This window comes from Gossypium hirsutum, chromosome A11, assembly GCF_007990345.1.
Source record: "Gossypium hirsutum isolate 1008001.06 chromosome A11, Gossypium_hirsutum_v2.1, whole genome shotgun sequence".
Taxonomy (NCBI): domain Eukaryota; kingdom Viridiplantae; phylum Streptophyta; class Magnoliopsida; order Malvales; family Malvaceae; genus Gossypium; species Gossypium hirsutum.
The window spans coordinates 3,006,700-3,026,720 of NC_053434.1; the positions used below are offsets into that span (position 1 = coordinate 3,006,700).

Sequence of the window (20,021 nt, forward strand, 5' to 3'; positions counted from 1 at the left end):
TTATGATTATTGAAAGTGATATGCATGTTGAATTTATGAAATTGATTATTGGTTGAATGATTTTTATTATGTATGAATATGTACTTAAACATTATAAATATTTACTTAATAAGTATTCGGATTATAGAAATACCATTGAGTTTATTCTCAACATACGATTTGTTTCTGTGCGCAGGTTAGATAAAATCCGATCGTTGAATCAGCATCCAAAGCCGATCCCGAACTCAAGCACGTGGTGAATTATTTCTCTTTTGAAAATGGCATGTACCTAGGTTGCCTTTGATGTCATTTTGTGATGAGAATATTAATGGTGTATAAGATTATATTGGCCAACATATAAATACAAACATATATATATTGCAATATGGTTATTTGTATTGTGTAGTTTAAATTGATTTGAATGGTAATTAAATAAATTGTTAGGTAATTTATGTTAGATATCTATAAACTTATATGAGTTAGATCGTTATATTGATAGTTTTGACATATTTTAGATGTATTTAATTATATTTTGGATTGGTTGAATAAATGGTATTGAGTTGCTTGTTGTTCATGAATTGCAGGGTTGGTAAACTTGTTGTATAAGGTTCACTTTGAGTCCACACGGCCTGGCACACGGACTTGTGACTGGCACACGGACTTGTGACCATACCATGTGAGACATACGACTTACACATGGGCATGTGGATAGGCTGTGTGTCCCCTGCACCTTAAAAATTTAAAATAAAATGCTCAGGAAATTGCACACGGGCAAAGACACGGGCATGTGTCTCAGTCGTGTTAGGCACACAAGCTATGTATATGAGTGTGTGGCTGGCCATGTAACCTAAGTCGGAGAGTTACACGGGATAGGAAATGGTCTGAAGCACGAGCATGTTTAGGGTAACACGGGCGTGTCCCTAAACCACACATGTGTCTAAGCCCTGCACCTAGGAATGACTTTGAAATTTCGTGAAAAGTTCTCTAAGCTTTTGATTAAGTCCCGATTAGTTCCGAATACATGTTTTGAGTCTCGAGGGCTCAGTAAAGGGACATTATGATTAAAGTATGATGTGTATATTAAATAAATATATGATTGCTTATTTTTGTTCTGAACTGTCTAGTAATGCCTCGTAACCCCGTTCCGATGACAAATAAGGGTTAGGGGTGTTACAATAGAAAATTGAATTAGAGGTTAATTAAAGTATGAAATTAAAGCCCATTGAGTCTAGTTTTACAACGAAGAAACGGTGTAAGAAAAAAGAATTTCATATTATGTGATATATGAATTTTTGTTAGGCAATGTCAGATTGATTTCGGGTTCCCCTGTTCTGACTTTGGAAAATCATCAAAAATTATAAAGAAAAAATAATTAAGGGTATTAATTTATATTTTTAAATTCTTAATGAGTCTATTTTCAAAAGAAACAAACGGAAACATCATCCAAACCCTGTACTAATAGATAATTAATTTTTATTAAAGAAAGGTCGAAACTGTCAAACAGCAGAACAGAGATAAATTTGAAAATTTTACTGTATTTATTGGCTAAATTATAAATTCTGAAATTTTTATGTAAGATGGTATTTGAGTCTAGTTTCAAAAACATCGAGCGAATCTTAATTTAGAATTTTGTAGCTGAAGATATAAATAATTTAGTGACTATGACTCAAGTGAACAGTTTTGATATGAATACATAAGTAAATAGTGGAATTATATATAATGTTACATATAAGTATGTTATATACTAAAAGCTAAAGATTCTAACAAATATATACATAAAGGATGTGGAATGGAGAGGAGGAGGAGAAAAAAAATATGAATATATATATATATATAGTAGATGAATTTGAAATGTTTTGAAATGGTTGTAAGTGAATATGAATAAGTTTAAACGAATTCTTTGTTAAAATTTTATGAAGAATTAAATTGATTGACACAATTTAGAAATAAATATTAAATATACATAATGTGGTAAACTACTTTTGCAAGTGCAAGTCCTCGGCCAATGGTCTTATTTGTAAAATGTTAATATTTGTGTTAATTTTATAAACTTTATTATATTTAATTGAATGTCATGTTTTTATGAGTACTTAAGATTAGAAATAAATGTAAGTGGATGATATGTAAAATGGAGTGGTGGCTATGATATCTAGATACGGTTCAGGTAATGATATAAAATAAATAAATAAAAATAAAGCATGAAACTTGTAGAAAATGGAGATGACGTCACGATGACAAGTTCGCCATGTCAAGATGTGAAAACCCCAACGTCGCGACGACAGTTCAAAATTTTTTATGTACTTTACAATTTAACTTTTCATTAACTTTTTTATGTACCCATAATTAGTTCTACCGTAAATTCAATTATTATTAAAATTGTACAGGCCCAATATTGCCCGGACCCATAAACAAATAAAATATAACAGCCCAACAAATAATTTCACAAGCCCAGACCCAATAGGCCTAAAACTAACCCTAGCCTAACTACCCAAATTGTTTCAGCAACCCTAGCCTCTTTCTTCAGCCGCCGCTCACCCCACGCATGCTGAACCACCGCGCATGCCACCTCGGCCACCACGCCCCTGACCGTCGCCTCTTCCACGCGTCGCATAGCACCTGCAATGAAAACAAATACAAAGGCAAAAGAAAGCACGCGAATGATGGGAGAAGAAATAAACAAAAGAGCAAAAACAAAATAAAAATGAAAGAAATGTTTTGTAGATCGGCTTTAAAAAGCCAAAATCTCATCTTTGTAAAAAGAGGACAGATTGTACTGAAGGGGAGGGGGGGAACTGATTGTATTTGAGGAGGGATTTTCAATATTCAAAAAGGGGGATTGTATTTCGAAAAAGGAAAAGGAAAAAAAAACAGAGAGCACCCAATACAAAAAATCAATCAAAAACCAAAACTTTAAAGGTGATTCCTCTTTTGTTTCGTTTTTTTCTTTAAAATCTTTATTGCTTTTATTTTCTTTTATATTTTTTTTGTTTGAATAAAAATAATAAAAATAAAACAAAAAGAGTAGAAAAAGGAGGGTACTCACCTTCGTTGGCCTCTTCGGCGCCGGCAGAAATCCGTTCGCGCAACGCCGGCCACTGGCCCACAACGACGGCGCAATGGACCTCGGGAAATCCTATCGCCGGACATGGGGAGTGAAGAGAGAGCAAAGAAAACTGTCTCCTTTTTTTTGCTTTTCTAAATAATGCTGAAACAATAAAAAAAAAAAGAACAAATTTGGCTTAAATAAGCCAAGCAAAACGACGGGGGGAAATTTGAAGGGGGACTCGCATGCTTTTGAGGCCCTAATGGGATATTTTCGGTTATGGTCTCTCCTTCTTTCCTATGCCATTCTATTTGGTCCCCTTTTTGCATTTTTTTTTCATTTTAAATTTTGCCTTTTTATTTTACTTCATTCACGTTTTAATCCTTGACTTGGACGGATGAAGCACAGCGCATAATGATGTGGGATATTGTCCCATTTTATCCTCGTGCGTTTAAGCGCATTTTGATTCAGTCCCTGTTGGTCTTTTTCTTTATTTGCAATCGATACCTCAAATTTTAATTTAGTTTCAATCACACCCTGAATCCTTTTATTTTATTCATTTATTTATTTTGTCATATCAAAATAAGATTTATGTGTTTACTCAAATATTTTATAGGCTGTATAGATAAGATTGCTCATATGTGTTATTTATTTTGGTTTGTTTAAATATGTTGGTTATTTAAAATTATTTGTTTCAAACTGTTTCTTTAACACTATGTATTCTAAATTGTTGTACATATTATATTTTGGCTTTTCACATATTATCTATATAGTAAATCTTTTACACACATATTATAAAATTTTTTTGTTTTGTATATTACTTCTTTAAATCTCTTTTACTTTAAATTCTTACTTATTATTTTAAATCGACTTACATGTTATTTATTTTTAAAATTGTTTTATATATCTTATATTAAACTCTTTTATTTATAAAAAAAACATTTTTTATTATTTAGGTTTTACATATGTACCATTTATTTTACACTTTTTTATATATATATATATATTATTTATTTTAAAATTACTCATAGGAATCCTTTTAATTTGCCTTGTAATATAGATTTTAAAATTCTTCTAGTACATTATTTATTTTAAACTCACTTTATGTGTTGTTCATTTTAAATCGTTTTATTATTTACTTTAAAATTTTATATCTATTATCAATTTCAAATCGCTATGTCTATTTTTATGTATGTATATACTAGTTGTTCTTTGATGTCTGGTATATTACTTATACTAAAATTTTTATAAATATGATCTATTTTTTAAAATTGCTTTGTATATTGTTGATATTAAATTTCTTTTTTTAACAATATTTATTTTGAATCTATTTATTATCATTTTAAAAGTTGTTTTACATTTTATTTACTTTAATTGTTTTTAAATTTTCTTAAGTTGTTATATATATTATTTAATTCATTGGTTTTCGATTATTAACATTAGTATTTAAATGATGTATGTTGCGAGATTATTGTCATTGCGTACACTATGATTTGTTTATTTATATTCTCATACTATTCACTTGTGTAGTATTTTTTATCATCGTTTCATGTCGCACTAAACTTTTTCATATCATCGCCTCATGAATCAAGTATTGTGGCACTTATCCAATAAATCGTTCTGTTTTAATTCAAGCCAGTGACACGTCGTTTAAACATCGAATTCGCTACCATTCGAAAAAACAAAAATCTTCTAAATAAGGCAATGTTTCGTGTTTGGAATCTCGAGAAATTGTGCCCTAACTTACGAGGTTTCGATTTTCTCGTTAGTTCTTAGTAGCCAAATATCCTTTTGAATTTTTAGATATACGAATTTCTAATTGAGATTAAAGACAACTTACGCTCGGGAGTTCATGGTATCGTGTCCTAACTTACGGGATGTGGCACTTCGATATCTCGAGACGAGGAAATCTTTAGCAACCACTTTGATTTAATTCGAACCTTTTAAAATTAATATTAATAGAAAAGATCGTATTTCAAATCCATTCCCGTTTTAATTTTCACTTTCAAAACCAAAGTCGATCCCGTTTTCAAAAAAATGGTTACAACCCTATCTCGTATGTTATGTTTTATCATGTTAATGCGCTCCTTCATGCATCGGTTTTAAAAACGAGACTTCAAGGATTTCAAAAAATATAAAGGCAATACTTGGTGTTTGGAAATTTCGAGAAAGTAGTGCCCTAACTTATTGGGTTGCCACTTTTCTCGTTGAATTCGAATAATTAAGTACCCTTCTAAGTTTTTTGAAGGTTTTCTAAATGCAAGCCATTATCTTGGAATTTCAAAGCTATATGTCCTAACTTATTGGATATAGCGTTTTGCTGTTTCGAGATAGGAATTTCAAAAAGGGTTAACTTAATGTCAATACTTTGACGCGAGTGAATCCCAATTCTCAAAGTTAAAATATTTTAAAGAGGACTACATCTTAATTTTTTTTTAAAATTTCTGACATTAAAGACATTTGATAATCAATTAGGTACCAATTTTTGGGCGTTACGAGGGTGCTAATCCTTCCTCGTACGTAACCGACTCCCGAACCCGTTCTTTTATTTCGTGGACCAAAACTAATGATTTTAAAACAAAATGTTTTAAAGGTGATCCAATCACACCTAAAAAGATTGGTGGCGACTCTCGTTTTCGTTTTTTAAAATCGACTCCCATTTTCCAAAACTCGATTTGAAAATGGTTTCGACAAAAATTAGTTAATGATCTACATTAATTAAATAATAAGATAAATTGATCTAAATTTTCAGTAATTACTTCGGCAAAAAATGTGACATCCTAATACCTTGACTCGGCGATCAAGTTAGGTATGGGGTGCCATACATAATTAAATTTAAATAAATATTTATTATTATATTTGGTGATGAACCATTTAACTAAAATTTTTAAATTCAAATTTAGTAACAAATCATTTCTAGTTCTAAAATTGACTAATTTTGTAAAACTTGTATGTCAAAATCTAAACCTTTCAATAACCATAAAATTTTTATTTATTAATAGGTTAGGTAAATTTAGAATTTAGTTTTTCTATTTTCTTAATCTTGTTTTTAAAATTTAGATTTTTTATATTTAATATTAAAATATATTTCCCAAATATCAAAGCATTCTAAATTTTCATATATTAATATGGTATTAATAATGTCATTTTATTAACTTATTAAATGAGGCATCAAAAAATCAGTTTGAATTCGAGGATGAAGATATTTAAATTATATAAATTAAACACTACACACATGTATACTTAACATACACACAATTTCAACTTGATATACTAAAAAAAAATTACAATGTCAATAAAATTAGTGTAATATACAAGTTGGCTATGCACATGTATTTAAAATTTAACACGCAAATTTTATTGTTAAAATTTATGTGAAATTACAATATTATTGTAACCCACAATAAGAAATAATATACTTTTGGCATTGTATATAGTTTCAAATGAAAATGGCTTTCCCAAAGAACCACAGCATTTTTAGGACAAATATGGAAGATGGAGATAAAAATTTAAGAAACCATATGAAACATGACAGCCAGTTTCTTTTTTTTTTCATGTAAATTTCAGAAAAAAACATGAAAGAGTAATAGGGAAAAAAAAAAAAAGGGTTGCTACTACTGTTGCAGCAAATCTCTAACAATCTCTGCATCAAAACCAGTTAAATCCATGGAATCTAAACGTTGAGACAGTCTTCCACTTAAACCATCAACCTCGTTTTGTAATCTTCTGATATAACTGCATATTTCGTTTAAAACTTTCGCTGCCGATACCTAATAATAAAAAACATACAAAATAAAGGTTATATTAGGGTTTAATAATTTATAATATGTTGAATCGCATCATTAAATTTTATCTCTTGATTTTTTTGTTAATGAATAAAATAAGTGTGACTCGATTCTAACTTCGAATTTGATCTCGATACGACTTTTCGATATCGAGATTGTTGTTCCAATAGGGTCGGAAGCGTGTAAATTATTGTACTAAAAAATCACACAAAGTTCAATTCACAGGGAAGAGAGGTGGATCACAATGATCTCTTAAATACCAAGTCTTTCCTTAGTCAGAATATCCCTTCTATAGTAATTTAATAGCACAATTAAATACTACTATTATACCCTCAAATATTGAAAGAAAAATAGGACAAAAAAGAACACAAGAGTTTTAACGAGGTTCGGTAAATTATACCTACGTCCTCGGGCACTAACACCAGATGATAACTTTACTATCTCCAAAATATTACAAACAAATAGAATTCCTTAAGAATTCTCAAATGGGAGAAGAGAGAAAACTAAAAGAGAAAGATTGGTTGGGATGGTTGAAATGAAAAATGAAAAGGCCATTTATAGTTGAGGTTCAGGGACTAACTTGCAAATGGCCTAAAAAATTAGGGACCAAAATTGCAATTATCCCATTCAACTTTTCAACATTCGGTGCAACTTGCTCAACCTTTTTAACAAGTTGCTTCCTACCTTTGTTGACTTTTCAACAATCTCCACCTTGAAGATTTGATTAGGATAATCACATCTTCACATACTTCCTTCAACTCCCCAAATTCGATAAAGCTATCTTTTGTAGTGCCTCCAAATGCGCTCTCGAGCGCCATACACCTAAAGGTGCTCAAATTCTCAGGATGTTAATCAAGTTCAAACAATGATTAAACTTGATTGTTGTTACCACCTTGGTCATCATATCTGCGGGATTATCTGCTGTCGGAATCTTCTGAAGTAGAATTTTTCCTTTTTCAAAGACTTCCCGCACAAAGTGATATCTTACGTCGATATGCTTGGTTCTTGAATGATAGACTTGATTTTTCGCTAAATGAATAGCACTCTGACTGTCACAATATAGACTAATGTGACTTTGAACAACTCCCAAGTCTTTCAATAATCCATTAAGCCAAATAGCCTCCTTAACAGCTTCTGTAACTGCCATATATTCTGCCTCTGTAGTAGACACAGCTACTGTAGACTGTAAGGTAGACTTCCAACTCACTGGGGCTTTCGCAAGAGTAAACAGATACCCCGTAGTTGAACGACGTTTATCTAAATCACCAGCAAAGTCAGAATCAACATATCCAACTACAAACTGACCAAGTGCTTCATCCTGTTCAAAAATTAAACCAACATCTACGGTTTTTCGAAGATACCGTAGAATCCATTTCACAGCTTGCCAATGTCCTTTTCCAGGATCATGCATATACCTGCTCACAACTCCAACAGCTTGTGAAATGTCAGGCCTCGTACACACCATCGCATACATCAAACTCCCAACTGCATTAGCATATGGGACTTTTGCCATATATTCTCTTTCTTCTTCAGTTTTCGGAGATAATTGAGCACTAAGTTTCAAATGAGAAGCAAGTGGGGTACTTACATGTTTTGTGTTTTCATTTACACCAAAACATTGTAATACCTTTTTCAGATATTGCTTCTGATTCAAACAAAGCTTGCCTCTCTGTCTATCTCTACTTATCTCCATGCCGAGAATCTTCTTGGCCTCACCTAGATCTTTCATCTCGAACTCTTGATTCAACTGAGCCTTCAGCTTATCTATCTCATTTTGGCTCTTCGAAGCGATTAACATATCATCAACATACAAGAGTAGATAAATGAAAGATCCGTCATGCAGCTTCTGCAAATACACACAATTGTCATATTTGCTTCTTGTGTACTTCTGCCTTCTCATAAAGCTATCAAATCGCTTGTACCACTGCCTCGGGGATTGCTTCAATCCATATAGCGATTTGTTAAGCTTACAAACCCAATTTCTACCACCAGCATCTGTGTATCCTTCTGGCTGAGTCATATAGATCTCCTCTTCTAACTCACCATGCAAGAAAGCCGTCTTAACATCAAGTTGAGCTAGCTCCAAATTCAACTGTGCTACCAAGGCCAACAAAATTCTAATGGAGGAATGCTTTACAACAGGGGAAAATACATCATTGTAGTCAATTCCCTCCTTCTGAGCGTAGCCTTTAGCTACCAATCTTGCCTTGTAGCGAATATCCTTCTTGCTAGGAGATCCATCTTTCTTTGCGAATACCCACTTGCATCCGATTGCCCTTTTACCTTTCGGTAATTGTGCCAACTCCCAAGTATTGTTCTTCCGGAGAGACTGCATTTCTTCATCCATGGCGCTTTTCCATTTATCACTTTCTAAGCATTGCATTGCTTCTTGATAAGTGATAGGAATATCATCACCAACGGGAAGGGCGTAGGCCACCATATCAGTAAATCGAGCAGGTTTACGAATTTCTCTCCGTGGCCTTGCAACTGCAACTGGTTCTGGTGTACTTAGTGATTCTTGGGTCAGAACCTCTTCAACCTCTAATTCCTCCATTGTGGCTGGAGAATTAGACTTATTAACTGGGCAAATCCCCATCTGCTCAAACTCCACCTGTTTTGGAGTACACTCCACCTGCTGTGGAGTATTGCTCGTCTGAATATCTTTATCTGCTACCTTTTTCAATGTGGCAGATTCATCAAAGGTAACATCTCTGCTACAGATCATTTTCTTTGTGCTTAAGCACCAAAGACGAAATCCCTTCACTCCAGAAGTGATTCCCATAAAGAGAGCTTTCTTTGCCCTCGGATCTAACTTTGACTCCTTCACATGGTAATATGCAGTGGATCCAAACACATGTAAGGAATCATAATCTGTAGCCGGTTTTCCAGACCATAGCTCCATAGGAGTTTTTCTTTCTAATGCAGATGATGGCAAACGATTAACAAGATGGCCAGCGTATGTCACAGCCTCAGCCCAAAATTGCTTGCCCAACCCAGCATTGGACAACATACATCGAACTTTCTCCAGCAATGTTCGATTCATACGCTCTGCCACTCCATTCTGTTGTGGTGTATCCCTAACTGTGAAGTGTCGAACAATACCATACTCTTGGCACACATCGAAGAACGGATCACTTTTATATTCCCCTCCATTGTCCGTCCTAAGCCGCTTGATTTTCTTGCCAGTCTGGTTTTCGATCATAGTTTTCCATTTAAGAAAAACTCTAAGCACTTCATCTTTAGTTTTCATGGTATACACCCAAACTCTTCTGGAAAAGTCATCAACAAAAGTAACAAAGTAGTGTTTTCCTCCCAACGAAGGTGTTTTGGAAGGCCCCCACACATCTGAGTGAATATATTCCAAAATACCTTTTGTATTATGGATAGCAGTGCCGAATTTCACTCTCTTTTGCTTTCCCAGAACACAATGCTCACAAAATTTTAATTTGCAAGCCTTTGCACCTTTCAGCAATCCTTGCTTTGCCAGAATTTGCAAGGATTTTTCGCTGGCATGTCCCAACTTCATATGCCACAACTGCATTGAGTCCAAGTCTTTGTTACCGGAAGCTGCAGCGACTGCTCCAATAACTGTACTACCTTGGTAGTAATACAAGTTATTTGTAATAGCTTGAATTTTTAGTGGTGTCGGAATGGTGATTCGAGATCACTAAATCTGACAAACGAGTAGAAAATATTATAAATTTAGTAAGTATAAGTTAAATGTGAAGTTAGGAAAATTTTTGAAATAGTGAATAGTGTACTAGGAATAAATATTAAAATAATTAAAATAAAAAAAACGAGGTATCGAGACCTCGAAGATTTTAAACCGAGCCATAAATATTTTTAGAAATATTTATAGAGTGTCATTGAGTTGGTATTAAAGTTTCGTTAGAAAATTTTAACGTTTGGATAGTTAATTAACTAAAAAGGACTAAATTGGGAATAGTGTAAAATTTGTTAAATTGTGATTAAATAGCTTAAGTGACTAAAGTGGAGGGATTTAAAAGGCTATTAGACCCAAATTATATGGGCTGGACGGTTGGGTAAGAAAAATCAGCAGAATGTAAGGAGAAACAGGGGCAAAATTGGAAACTTAACAAATTAAACATTTAAAACAAAGACAAAAGTGAAAAATCTAGAGATCTCTTCACAATTTATCAGCAAAAACGCCATAGGAGGTCTGGAATAAGCTGGTTTTTCATATTTTTGAATCATATCGAGAACCTGAAACAAGTCGAGGAAAAGAAAAAGTAGCCGATTAGTCCCTGAACTTTTACAAATTCTGCAAATCGATCCAGGTAAGTTCATATGGCTGAAATTTAATGATTAAATGTTAATTTCATGAATTATACAATGTATGATGAAATGTATTTATTGTTGAAATGAGAATAAAATAAAAATGTGAAAATAGAATAAATGATCAAATTAAGTGGAACACCGGATTTGAGTACTTCTGATCAAGAAACAAAGTGATAAGTGGCTACACTTATCTGATCAAGAAACAAAGTGATAAGTGGTTACACTTATCTGATCAAGAAACAAAGTGATAAGTGGTTACACTTATCTGATCAAGAGACAAAGTGATAAGTGGCTACACTTATCTGATCAAGTGATAAAGTGATAAGTGGTAGCTTCAGCTACACTTATCTGATCAAGTGGCAAAGTGATAAGTGGTAGCCTAGCTACACTTATCTGATCAAGGACAAGTGATAAGAGGTCATATGTCAAAGTGAAAGTGAAGTACTCAATTTTCCGTAACCGTTCCTTAATTTTGATCAAGGATGGTAAGTGACAAATGGGCCCAAAGGAATTATGGTAAAAGAATAAGTAGTAGTGAGTTTATACCAAGGAACTCACCAAAGATTGTGGTTGACAGGTAAATTTAGTAATGGTGTATATTGTATAAGTGTACAAGTGTTTGGTAAGATTTATGTTTTATGCCTATGAACTTACTAAGCTTTTCTATAAGCTTACATGTGTGTGTTTATTGTTTTTGTAGATTAACGTATTTATACATTCGGAGGATCGGATCTACATCAAGAATCACACTATCCAGATATGCTCCGGTAGTTTATGTTAAGCAACTTTTTGGATTTATATGGCATGTATAGGGAATTGAAGTGAAAAGTAAATTTGAATGTTATGGTTGCGTTAGATATCGAAATATATACATGTTTTTAGTTTGAAATGGTTGATTGGTTGAACTTCATTAGTATTTAAATGAAGTAGATGAAATACTGGAATTGGTTGTGATTTGAAATTTGCAGGGAAGGTTAGACAATTATAAAGGGGTTATATTGAATTTTTTTTAAAAATTGCAATGGAGCAGTTCTTGGACAGCAGCATTGATGTAACTTTTAAAAATCACCAAAAATAGTGGAAATATAATTAGAAGTTGAGTGAGATATGAAATTAAAGCTGAAAGAGTCTACTTTCATATAAAAGAAGTGGAGTAAGCAAAAGAATTATATACTTTTAGATATTTGAATTTTAGTGAAACAGGGCAAGAATGTTTTTGAAGTCCCCTGTTCTGACTTTAGAAATTCATTAAAAATTGTACAGAAGGAATTTTGAGTTATAATTTATATGTATAGACTCCTTAATGAGTCTATTTTCAGTAGAAATAAGTTTAATCACCATATGAAGCCTTTAATAAGAGATAATTAAATTTTAGTGATGAGTGGTTAGGATAGTCGATTAGTGAAACAGGGGAGACTTCAACTAATAAACTGTACTAATTGGCTAAAGAAAAAATTCTGAAAAATTTATGATGAATAGATATATGAGTCTAGTTTTATGGAAAATTTACGGATCTAAATTTCGAGTTTTGTAGCTTGAATTATAATTATTTTAGTGACTGCTGTACAGGAGGACAGCTTTATTATGAATGATGAAATTAAATTTGAAAGTAAATTTTTATGCCCCGAACTTTTAAGTTAAGTCAAGTAACGCCTCATGCTCGACTCCGACCATGGTCTCGGGTAAGGGGTGTTACATTATTTTTCTTGATGCCCTTCAATATCACAAGTGCGCCAGATGTCACTTTCAAAATCCCATCTCTCATAGTAACAACTGAACCATTGGATTCCAAGGCTCCCAATGAGATGAGATTTTTCTTCAAACTGGGCACGTACCGAACATCAGTCAGAACTCTGGTTGATCCATCTTGATTCTTTAATTGGATTGAACCTATCCCAACAGTTTTACAGGCATTGTCATTGCCCATATAAACAACTCCTCCATTTAGTTCTACTAAATCAGAGAACCACTCCCGGTTAGGGGACATATGATAGGTACAACCCGAATCCAATATCCACTCATCTGAATGGAACGACGATGATGATGCAACCAGTGATAGTTCAGAGTCACTAGTATCATGCTTAGCAACACAAGCATCTACAGCAGCTTTTCCCTTATTCTTCAGCTTTGGACAATTTTTCTTCCAGTGGCCTTTCTCATGACAAAAAGCACATTCATCTTTCCCGAGTCTGGACTTTGACTTTGATCTCCCCTTTTGAGTTTTCTTCCGAGTGTATGAACGACCTCGGACTACTAAAGCTTCTGTATCTCTGATTGAGTTTTTCTGTTTGTCCTTCTTTCTCTGTTCATAACTGTATAAGGCCGCACAGACTTCGCTCAGAGATATATCACTCCTGTCATGAAGTAGAGTAGTTTCTAGGAACTCAAACTCCTCAGGAAGTGACCCCAACAGCATCAAAGCCAAATCTTCATCTTTGAATGTCTCATCCATATTCAGCAAATCAGTGACTAACTGATTAAATTTGGTGATGTGATCATTCATTGTGGTACTTGGGACGTATGTGAAGCGAAACAGTCTTTTCTTCAAGTGGAGCTTATTTTGACTGTTTTTCTTCAAAAATTTTTCTTCAAGTGCCACCCACAACTTATTTGCAGAAGTCTCATTTGAAAAAGCATACCTCTGCTCTCGAGAAAGGCATGATCGAATTGTGCCACATGCCAACCGATTGATCGCCTTCCAATCTTTCTCCTGTACATCATCTGGTTTCTCTTCATCAATGGCAATGTCTAGACCCTGCTGAAAAAGGGCATCTAGAACCTCACTTTGCCACATACCAAAATGGCCCGTGCCATCAAAGATCTCCACGGCCAATCTTGCATTTGCAATTGTCGGTCTTGTCCACATGGACGATGTTGAAGCTCCTACACCGACCGTTTTCTCCATAATCTTTCAATATACCTAAGGAAATCTTTTCTGATGTGGAAGATCAGTTTAAACTGCAACCACAGAGCATACTACGATTAACCTTCGGCTCTTGATACCACTTGTTGTTCCAATAGGGTCGGAAGCGTGTAAATTATTGTACTAAAAAATCACACAAAGTTCAATTCCCAGGGAAGAGAGGTGGATCACAATGATCTCTTAAATACCAAGTCTTTCCTTAGTCAGAATATCCCTTCTATAGTAATTTAATAGCACAATTAAATACTACTATTATACCCTCAAATATTGAAAGAAAAATAGGACAAAAAAGAACACAAGAGTTTTAACGAGGTTCGGTAAATTATACCTACGTCCTCGGGCACTAACACCAGATGATAACTTTACTATCTCCAAAATATTACAAACAAATAGAATTCCTTAAGAATTCTCAAATGGGAGAAGAGAGAAAACTAAAAGAGAAAGATTGGTTGGGATGGTTGAAATGAAAAATGAAAAGGCCTATTTATAGTTGAGGTTCAGGGACTAACTTGCAAATGGCCTAAAAAATTAGGGACCAAAATTGCAATTATCCCATTCAACTTTTCAACATTCGGTGCAACTTGCTCAACCTTTTTAACAAGTTGCTTCCTACCTTTGTTGACTTTTCAACAGAGATATCTTAAAGCTTAAGAGAAAGAGATGGGGCGTGTACCCTGCCATGGCGGCTTTGATCAAGCTGAGGGAGCAATGTTTGTAGCCTTAAGATGAGAGCATTGAGCTCATCATCTGTGATTTTGTTGGAACTGGTTTCTCGTTGCCTAGACATTTTAACACACACTCATAACCCTTTGAAAAGACTTCGAAATTAAATTGGTGGGTGGGGGGATTTTTAAGATAAAAGAGGCCACAAGCAATGCTTATAAATAGAGTTTAGGATGGGAGATTGCACAACAACTTAATATCTTTCTATATAGTCTAATAAAATGGTTTAATTCTAAATTTCATCCCCTTATTTTATGGAAAATGAGAAATTAGTTTCTTTACTTTAATTTATCAGAATTCGATCATTTACTTTATGAATATTGAAATGTTAATGCAATTGTTAGTGAATATATGAACTTGAATCGTTGATTTTGCTGATTGTTGAATATAAATTGTTGAATTGCATATTTTTGTTAATTCCTTACGTATAAATTGCTAAACTGTTGATCTCCATGTTGGCAGTTTCACAAAAAAAAATTAGATTAAAATATGTCGTAAGTTTTTGTATTCTTCATAAAATTAGACTTTAGTCCTTATACTTTTATTTCTAGAAATTTAATCCCTCTACTTTTTAGATTTCAAAATTCAAGTCCAATTTTTAATATTGCTAAATTTGTTGGTGTGACATTTTGGAATAAAAATACTCACTTGGTAGCCATGCGACTAAAAAAATGACATTGTAATGAACCTGAATTTAACGAAATAATTTTAAAAGTGTTAATTGCTAGACCTGAATTTTGAAACATGAAAAGTGGAGGAACTAAATTCTTAGAAATAAAAATATAGAGACTAATTTCAAATTTGTGAAGAGTACAGGGACTTATGACATATTTTAACCAGAATTTTAACATCATTAATTCTGTAAAGTATAAATACTGAATTCTAATAAATTAAAGGGACTAATTTCTCAAAATTTTGAAGTGGAAGGATGAAATATAATTAGAGCATGATAAAAACATTCATAACAAAAGCACTGTTCCTTTCACACGTAGTCACATACTCTAACAGTATATCATTTGTCATATACGGTGAAGGCCCCTACTAATTAAGTCGTTGAAAACTGCCCTTCGTGCCCTACAAACTTGCAGTTTAAAAGCAATTTTCCGCAGTAAAAGGAATGCTAAACGGGTAAAATATTTTAATTTTTTTTTCTTAAAATCAAATTATATCAAATTTAATTGGGTTTTATTTTGGATTCTATATGTATATATATAAAGGGTCTAAATAAAAAAAAATTATTGTAGGGGTTGCCAGAGCTCCTACCTTCCCTTGATTCTGCCACTGCACGAAATAAATATGATAAAAAATTAAAATAATATTTAAATATTTGAGTATGTGAAAATTATTTTAATATAAATTAAGAGGAAATCAAAATGGACTAGTAAATGTGATAAATACGATTATAAATAAACAATAATGATAAACCTAAAAAGGGAGTGCTAAAAGTGATACCTAATAGAGAATAGCTAGAAAATTAAAAGATGCATGTTGGGTGGGATATTCACATTACCAAACAGGTTTTAAATTTATAGAAAGTACAGATGTTTACGTTTTACCTAATTGGTACCTTTGTCTGCTTATTTGTGGCTGCGGAACTGTCCCTTTTTTTTCCTCTGTGCGGTCTCTATTGTATATGGAATTTTACCCTAGTATATTTACACATTAATTTTGCTTTCTAAGAAAAATAAAAAATTACAAGTTGGTCCACCAAAATCTACTCTAGATATGATGGGATCTAAACTACTGTTTAGTCATTTGAATGAAAGGTTCAGAAATATAAATAAATTTTGATACTATTACTGTGTGCTAAATTTAATTCCAACTATAACTTAGCATATGATATGTCAATTTATGTTTGATTCACATCTTTTCATTGGGATTTTTGGACTTTTTAAAACAAAGATTTTTAGTAGTATTTTATTAAAGTTAGAATGTGGAAAAAATAAAGTTAAGTAATGATAGTTGGAAAGCTTTTAATGTGATTGAAATTTTTTATTTGAAGAGATTAGGGTTATTTAGAAATTTATAAGGTGAATAGGGGCGAAGCCAGAACAATTTTTTAGAGGGATCGGATGAAATTTTAATTTTTTATAGTCTATATCTTTATAATTTGTAAAAAATTAAATCGAATTTTTATAATTTTAGGGGGGCCAAAGTACAATTTTACCTTTACTAATTTAAATTTTTTTAAAAAAATTATAAGGGCCTAAATAGTAATTTTACAGTTTAAGGGGGCCAGGGCCCCTGCCAGCCCCTGGCTTCGCCCCTGAAGGTGAAGGTATTTGTTTTTTGTTATTTTATTTCGATTTTATTAAGTTGAATTAAATGATTTGTTTTATTAAGTTAAAAAAGTAATCAAAAGAGTTAGAGATACATCAATTAAGTGTTGGGTGCAATGGTAAGTCATATTATTGTACCCTCAATTAGAGAACACATATTTCAACCTTGCAGATGACATTATTAGGAGGGGCAGTAACAAACCCCAAACATAAGCCCTAAAAAAAGTTATTGTTTTATTTATGAGATCTAAAAAGCATGTATCTTGTTCATAGAAGAACTTATTTTAGAGTTAAATTATTGTAAGCAAACTATTATTATTGTTCAAATTGCGCGATTGTACTTTCAATGAAAAAGTCTTCGTAGGAGAGTGATTTCAATTATGTCTTAACACACCAATACACCTTAATGCACAAAGCATTGACTAAGCTAACCACATGATCTGATTGTTAAGACATTCATATTTTGAGAAATATTGTAAAGTTTAAAGATTAATTTAAAATTTAAGTCATATTTGAGGATATCTTATGATATTTACCCTAATATTAATAATATATATGTTTAGAAATTATCATTTCTAACTCAGCCCTCAATTAAAAATTATACAATTAGATCTTTTTCCTAAAAGATTATTCGAAATTTGGAGAGATTTGTGAAAGTTTTTGATAAAAAAGATTAGTTTTAAAAAATTAGTTGATAAAAAAATAATTCGATAACTTATTTTCAAGTTTATAATATTTGTAATTTTCTTTTACATATGTTGTAATTCATAAATATGAAAATAAAATATATTGTAGATAACGTAAATATTAAAAAATATATAAGTTATTTATGCTTAAAATTTAATTAAAGAGAAAATATAATGGTAATAAAGGATATATATATATAATTATTAAATATTAAATTATATAATTATATTTTGAGAAAGAAAACATAGGTTAACTTAAACTAGTTTAGATTAGTCATTTGAAATATGAACATGTTTAGATAAAATTCATGACTCGTATTTCAAGTTAAATCAGACTTAAACAAATATGTATGACATTGATATCATATATAAGTTAGGTAGTCGAACAATCAACACTTCTAAATAAAAGCAGGTCTTTTGAATTGAGTATTTAACAATAGTTTTACAACAATGGAGAGAAGTTATGAATAATTCTAAACATTTGTATAAAAAAACAATGATTTTACAAATTAAATCCAATTTAAATTACAACATAACAACAAAATAATATGAGCATGAGTAGAAAGAAATTAAAAAAAAAGCATAATGACAAATTGACCCATAACGTTTGCATATTTCACCAATTTGGCCTTTATTATTATTATTTAGTTAAATTTGACCTTCGACCTTTTAAAAAGAGATAAATTTTAGCCTCAATTTTTTAAAAAGAATGAATTTTTGTTGTTGTTTTTGAAGTGTAACAAGCACAATACAATTACAAATATTGGCTAAAACGTTAAAATTTTAAACATGACAGCCTATATGGTAATCCACATTTACATATAGAATAAGTAATGTCATATTAACATAAAATACACATAAACTACCACGCAAGTTTCCATGTCGATATTATTAAAAAATTAATATTTTAATCATTATTCCTATTAAAAATTAAAATTAAAAATCAAATTAGCACAAAATATAAACGCTAAAATTAAATTTATCATTACGTAAAAAAATCAATCTAGCCAAACCTATAAACAAATCTAAATGGTATGTGATACCCATATGAATTAATTTCTCAATGTGACGTACGTTCAACCTATTTTTCCCCCTTTTCACCACAACATAGATGCAGTACACACAATATTGACAAATTATGAAGCCTATAAGGAAAGCCCCAGCTATATAAACAGTACCTCTGCCATCAGTTCTCTAGGTAGTTGTTGTGCATTTTAACCCATGTCCATGTGCATGTCAGTGGATCTCTTAGTTGCTGTCAGGGACGATCCCACGTCGCCTAATTTATGTTCCAAATCAAAATTTGTGCACGGCCCCTACCCTTCAACTATACATTCGTTTTTTATGAGATTAAAAATAATGGTAATAAACCGATTAATTATTATAGTTAGAAGTTAATAAAAAAATTTAAGGTTAAAATTTAATTGTAAAATTTTGAGATCAAAACATAATTTTATTATTTATTAATTTAAAATTGTATAATTTTAAGGAGTTAAAAAGAATTTTTAAGGAGTCAATATAATTTTATCTTATATTTTTAATAATTTTATTAATTTAGAGGAACTAAACATATAATTTTTAAATTTTTTAGGTGCCAAGATCTCAAGGTAATAGTAATAAAATTAAGTGATGTAATAATGGGATTAAAATCAATATCAAAGTATATATTTAAATTCAAACTCATCAATATAACAGTTGGAAATTTTCTACGGCTGAGAATTTCTAGCCACACCACATCATGAAACATTCAAACATGAAAGCAGCGCAATGGAAAGAATATTCTCCCAATATTTATTTAATATATAATTTTTTATATTTAAATCTCCCAATATTTTTTATATTTAAATCTCCAGTTGTAAATATATAACTAGGAGGATGTAAATTTTAACCTATTTAAATTTATTATTTATTTAATATATAATTTTTTTATATATTTGTTGAGCATTTTTCTTTTTCTCCTTCCGATAGTGACATCTGTATATTTATATTATATGAGTACTGTTTATTGACATGACATGTTAGGTAAATTTTATGTATATAAACATGTATTATACTTTGGACTTTAACACATGTTTATAAGTTCTTATGCACGTGTAACCTCACAGAAAATAGAGCTCGACTTGCGAACTGATCTTGCGAGCTCATTACAATCCGGCCCAAATATATTCGAACTTTGGGCTAGTGATAATAATTATATTAACAATATTTTATAATTAAATTTAAATAAAAGAAATTTTGTTTCATGTAATGTGAAATGATTTAATTCAGGGTCGTTTGAAAAGATCAAATTTGAGGCTTTTGGAC

At 31.7% G+C, this 20,021-nt stretch overlaps 1 protein-coding gene and 1 long non-coding RNA gene across 2 annotated transcripts; both read right to left on the reverse strand.

Moving 5' to 3' along the window:
* Window positions 1–2,322: 2,322 nt before the first annotated feature.
* LOC121209618 (uncharacterized) lies at window positions 2,323–3,350 on the reverse strand. The gene is made up of 2 exons (XR_005904734.1): window positions 3,023–3,350; window positions 2,323–2,595 (listed from the first exon to the last, which is right to left on the reverse strand). It is a non-coding gene; the product is annotated as an uncharacterized lncRNA (long non-coding RNA).
* A 3,007-nt stretch (window positions 3,351–6,357) lies between these two features.
* Window positions 6,358–14,894, reverse strand: LOC107911260 (transcription factor PRE4). The gene is made up of 2 exons (XM_016839133.2): window positions 14,703–14,894; window positions 6,358–6,792 (listed from the first exon to the last, which is right to left on the reverse strand). The coding sequence occupies exons 1-2, from the start codon at window positions 14,814–14,816 to the stop codon at window positions 6,637–6,639; spliced, it is 270 nt and encodes an 89-aa protein (XP_016694622.2). The 5' UTR covers window positions 14,817–14,894; the 3' UTR covers window positions 6,358–6,636.
* Window positions 14,895–20,021: the final 5,127 nt, after the last annotated feature.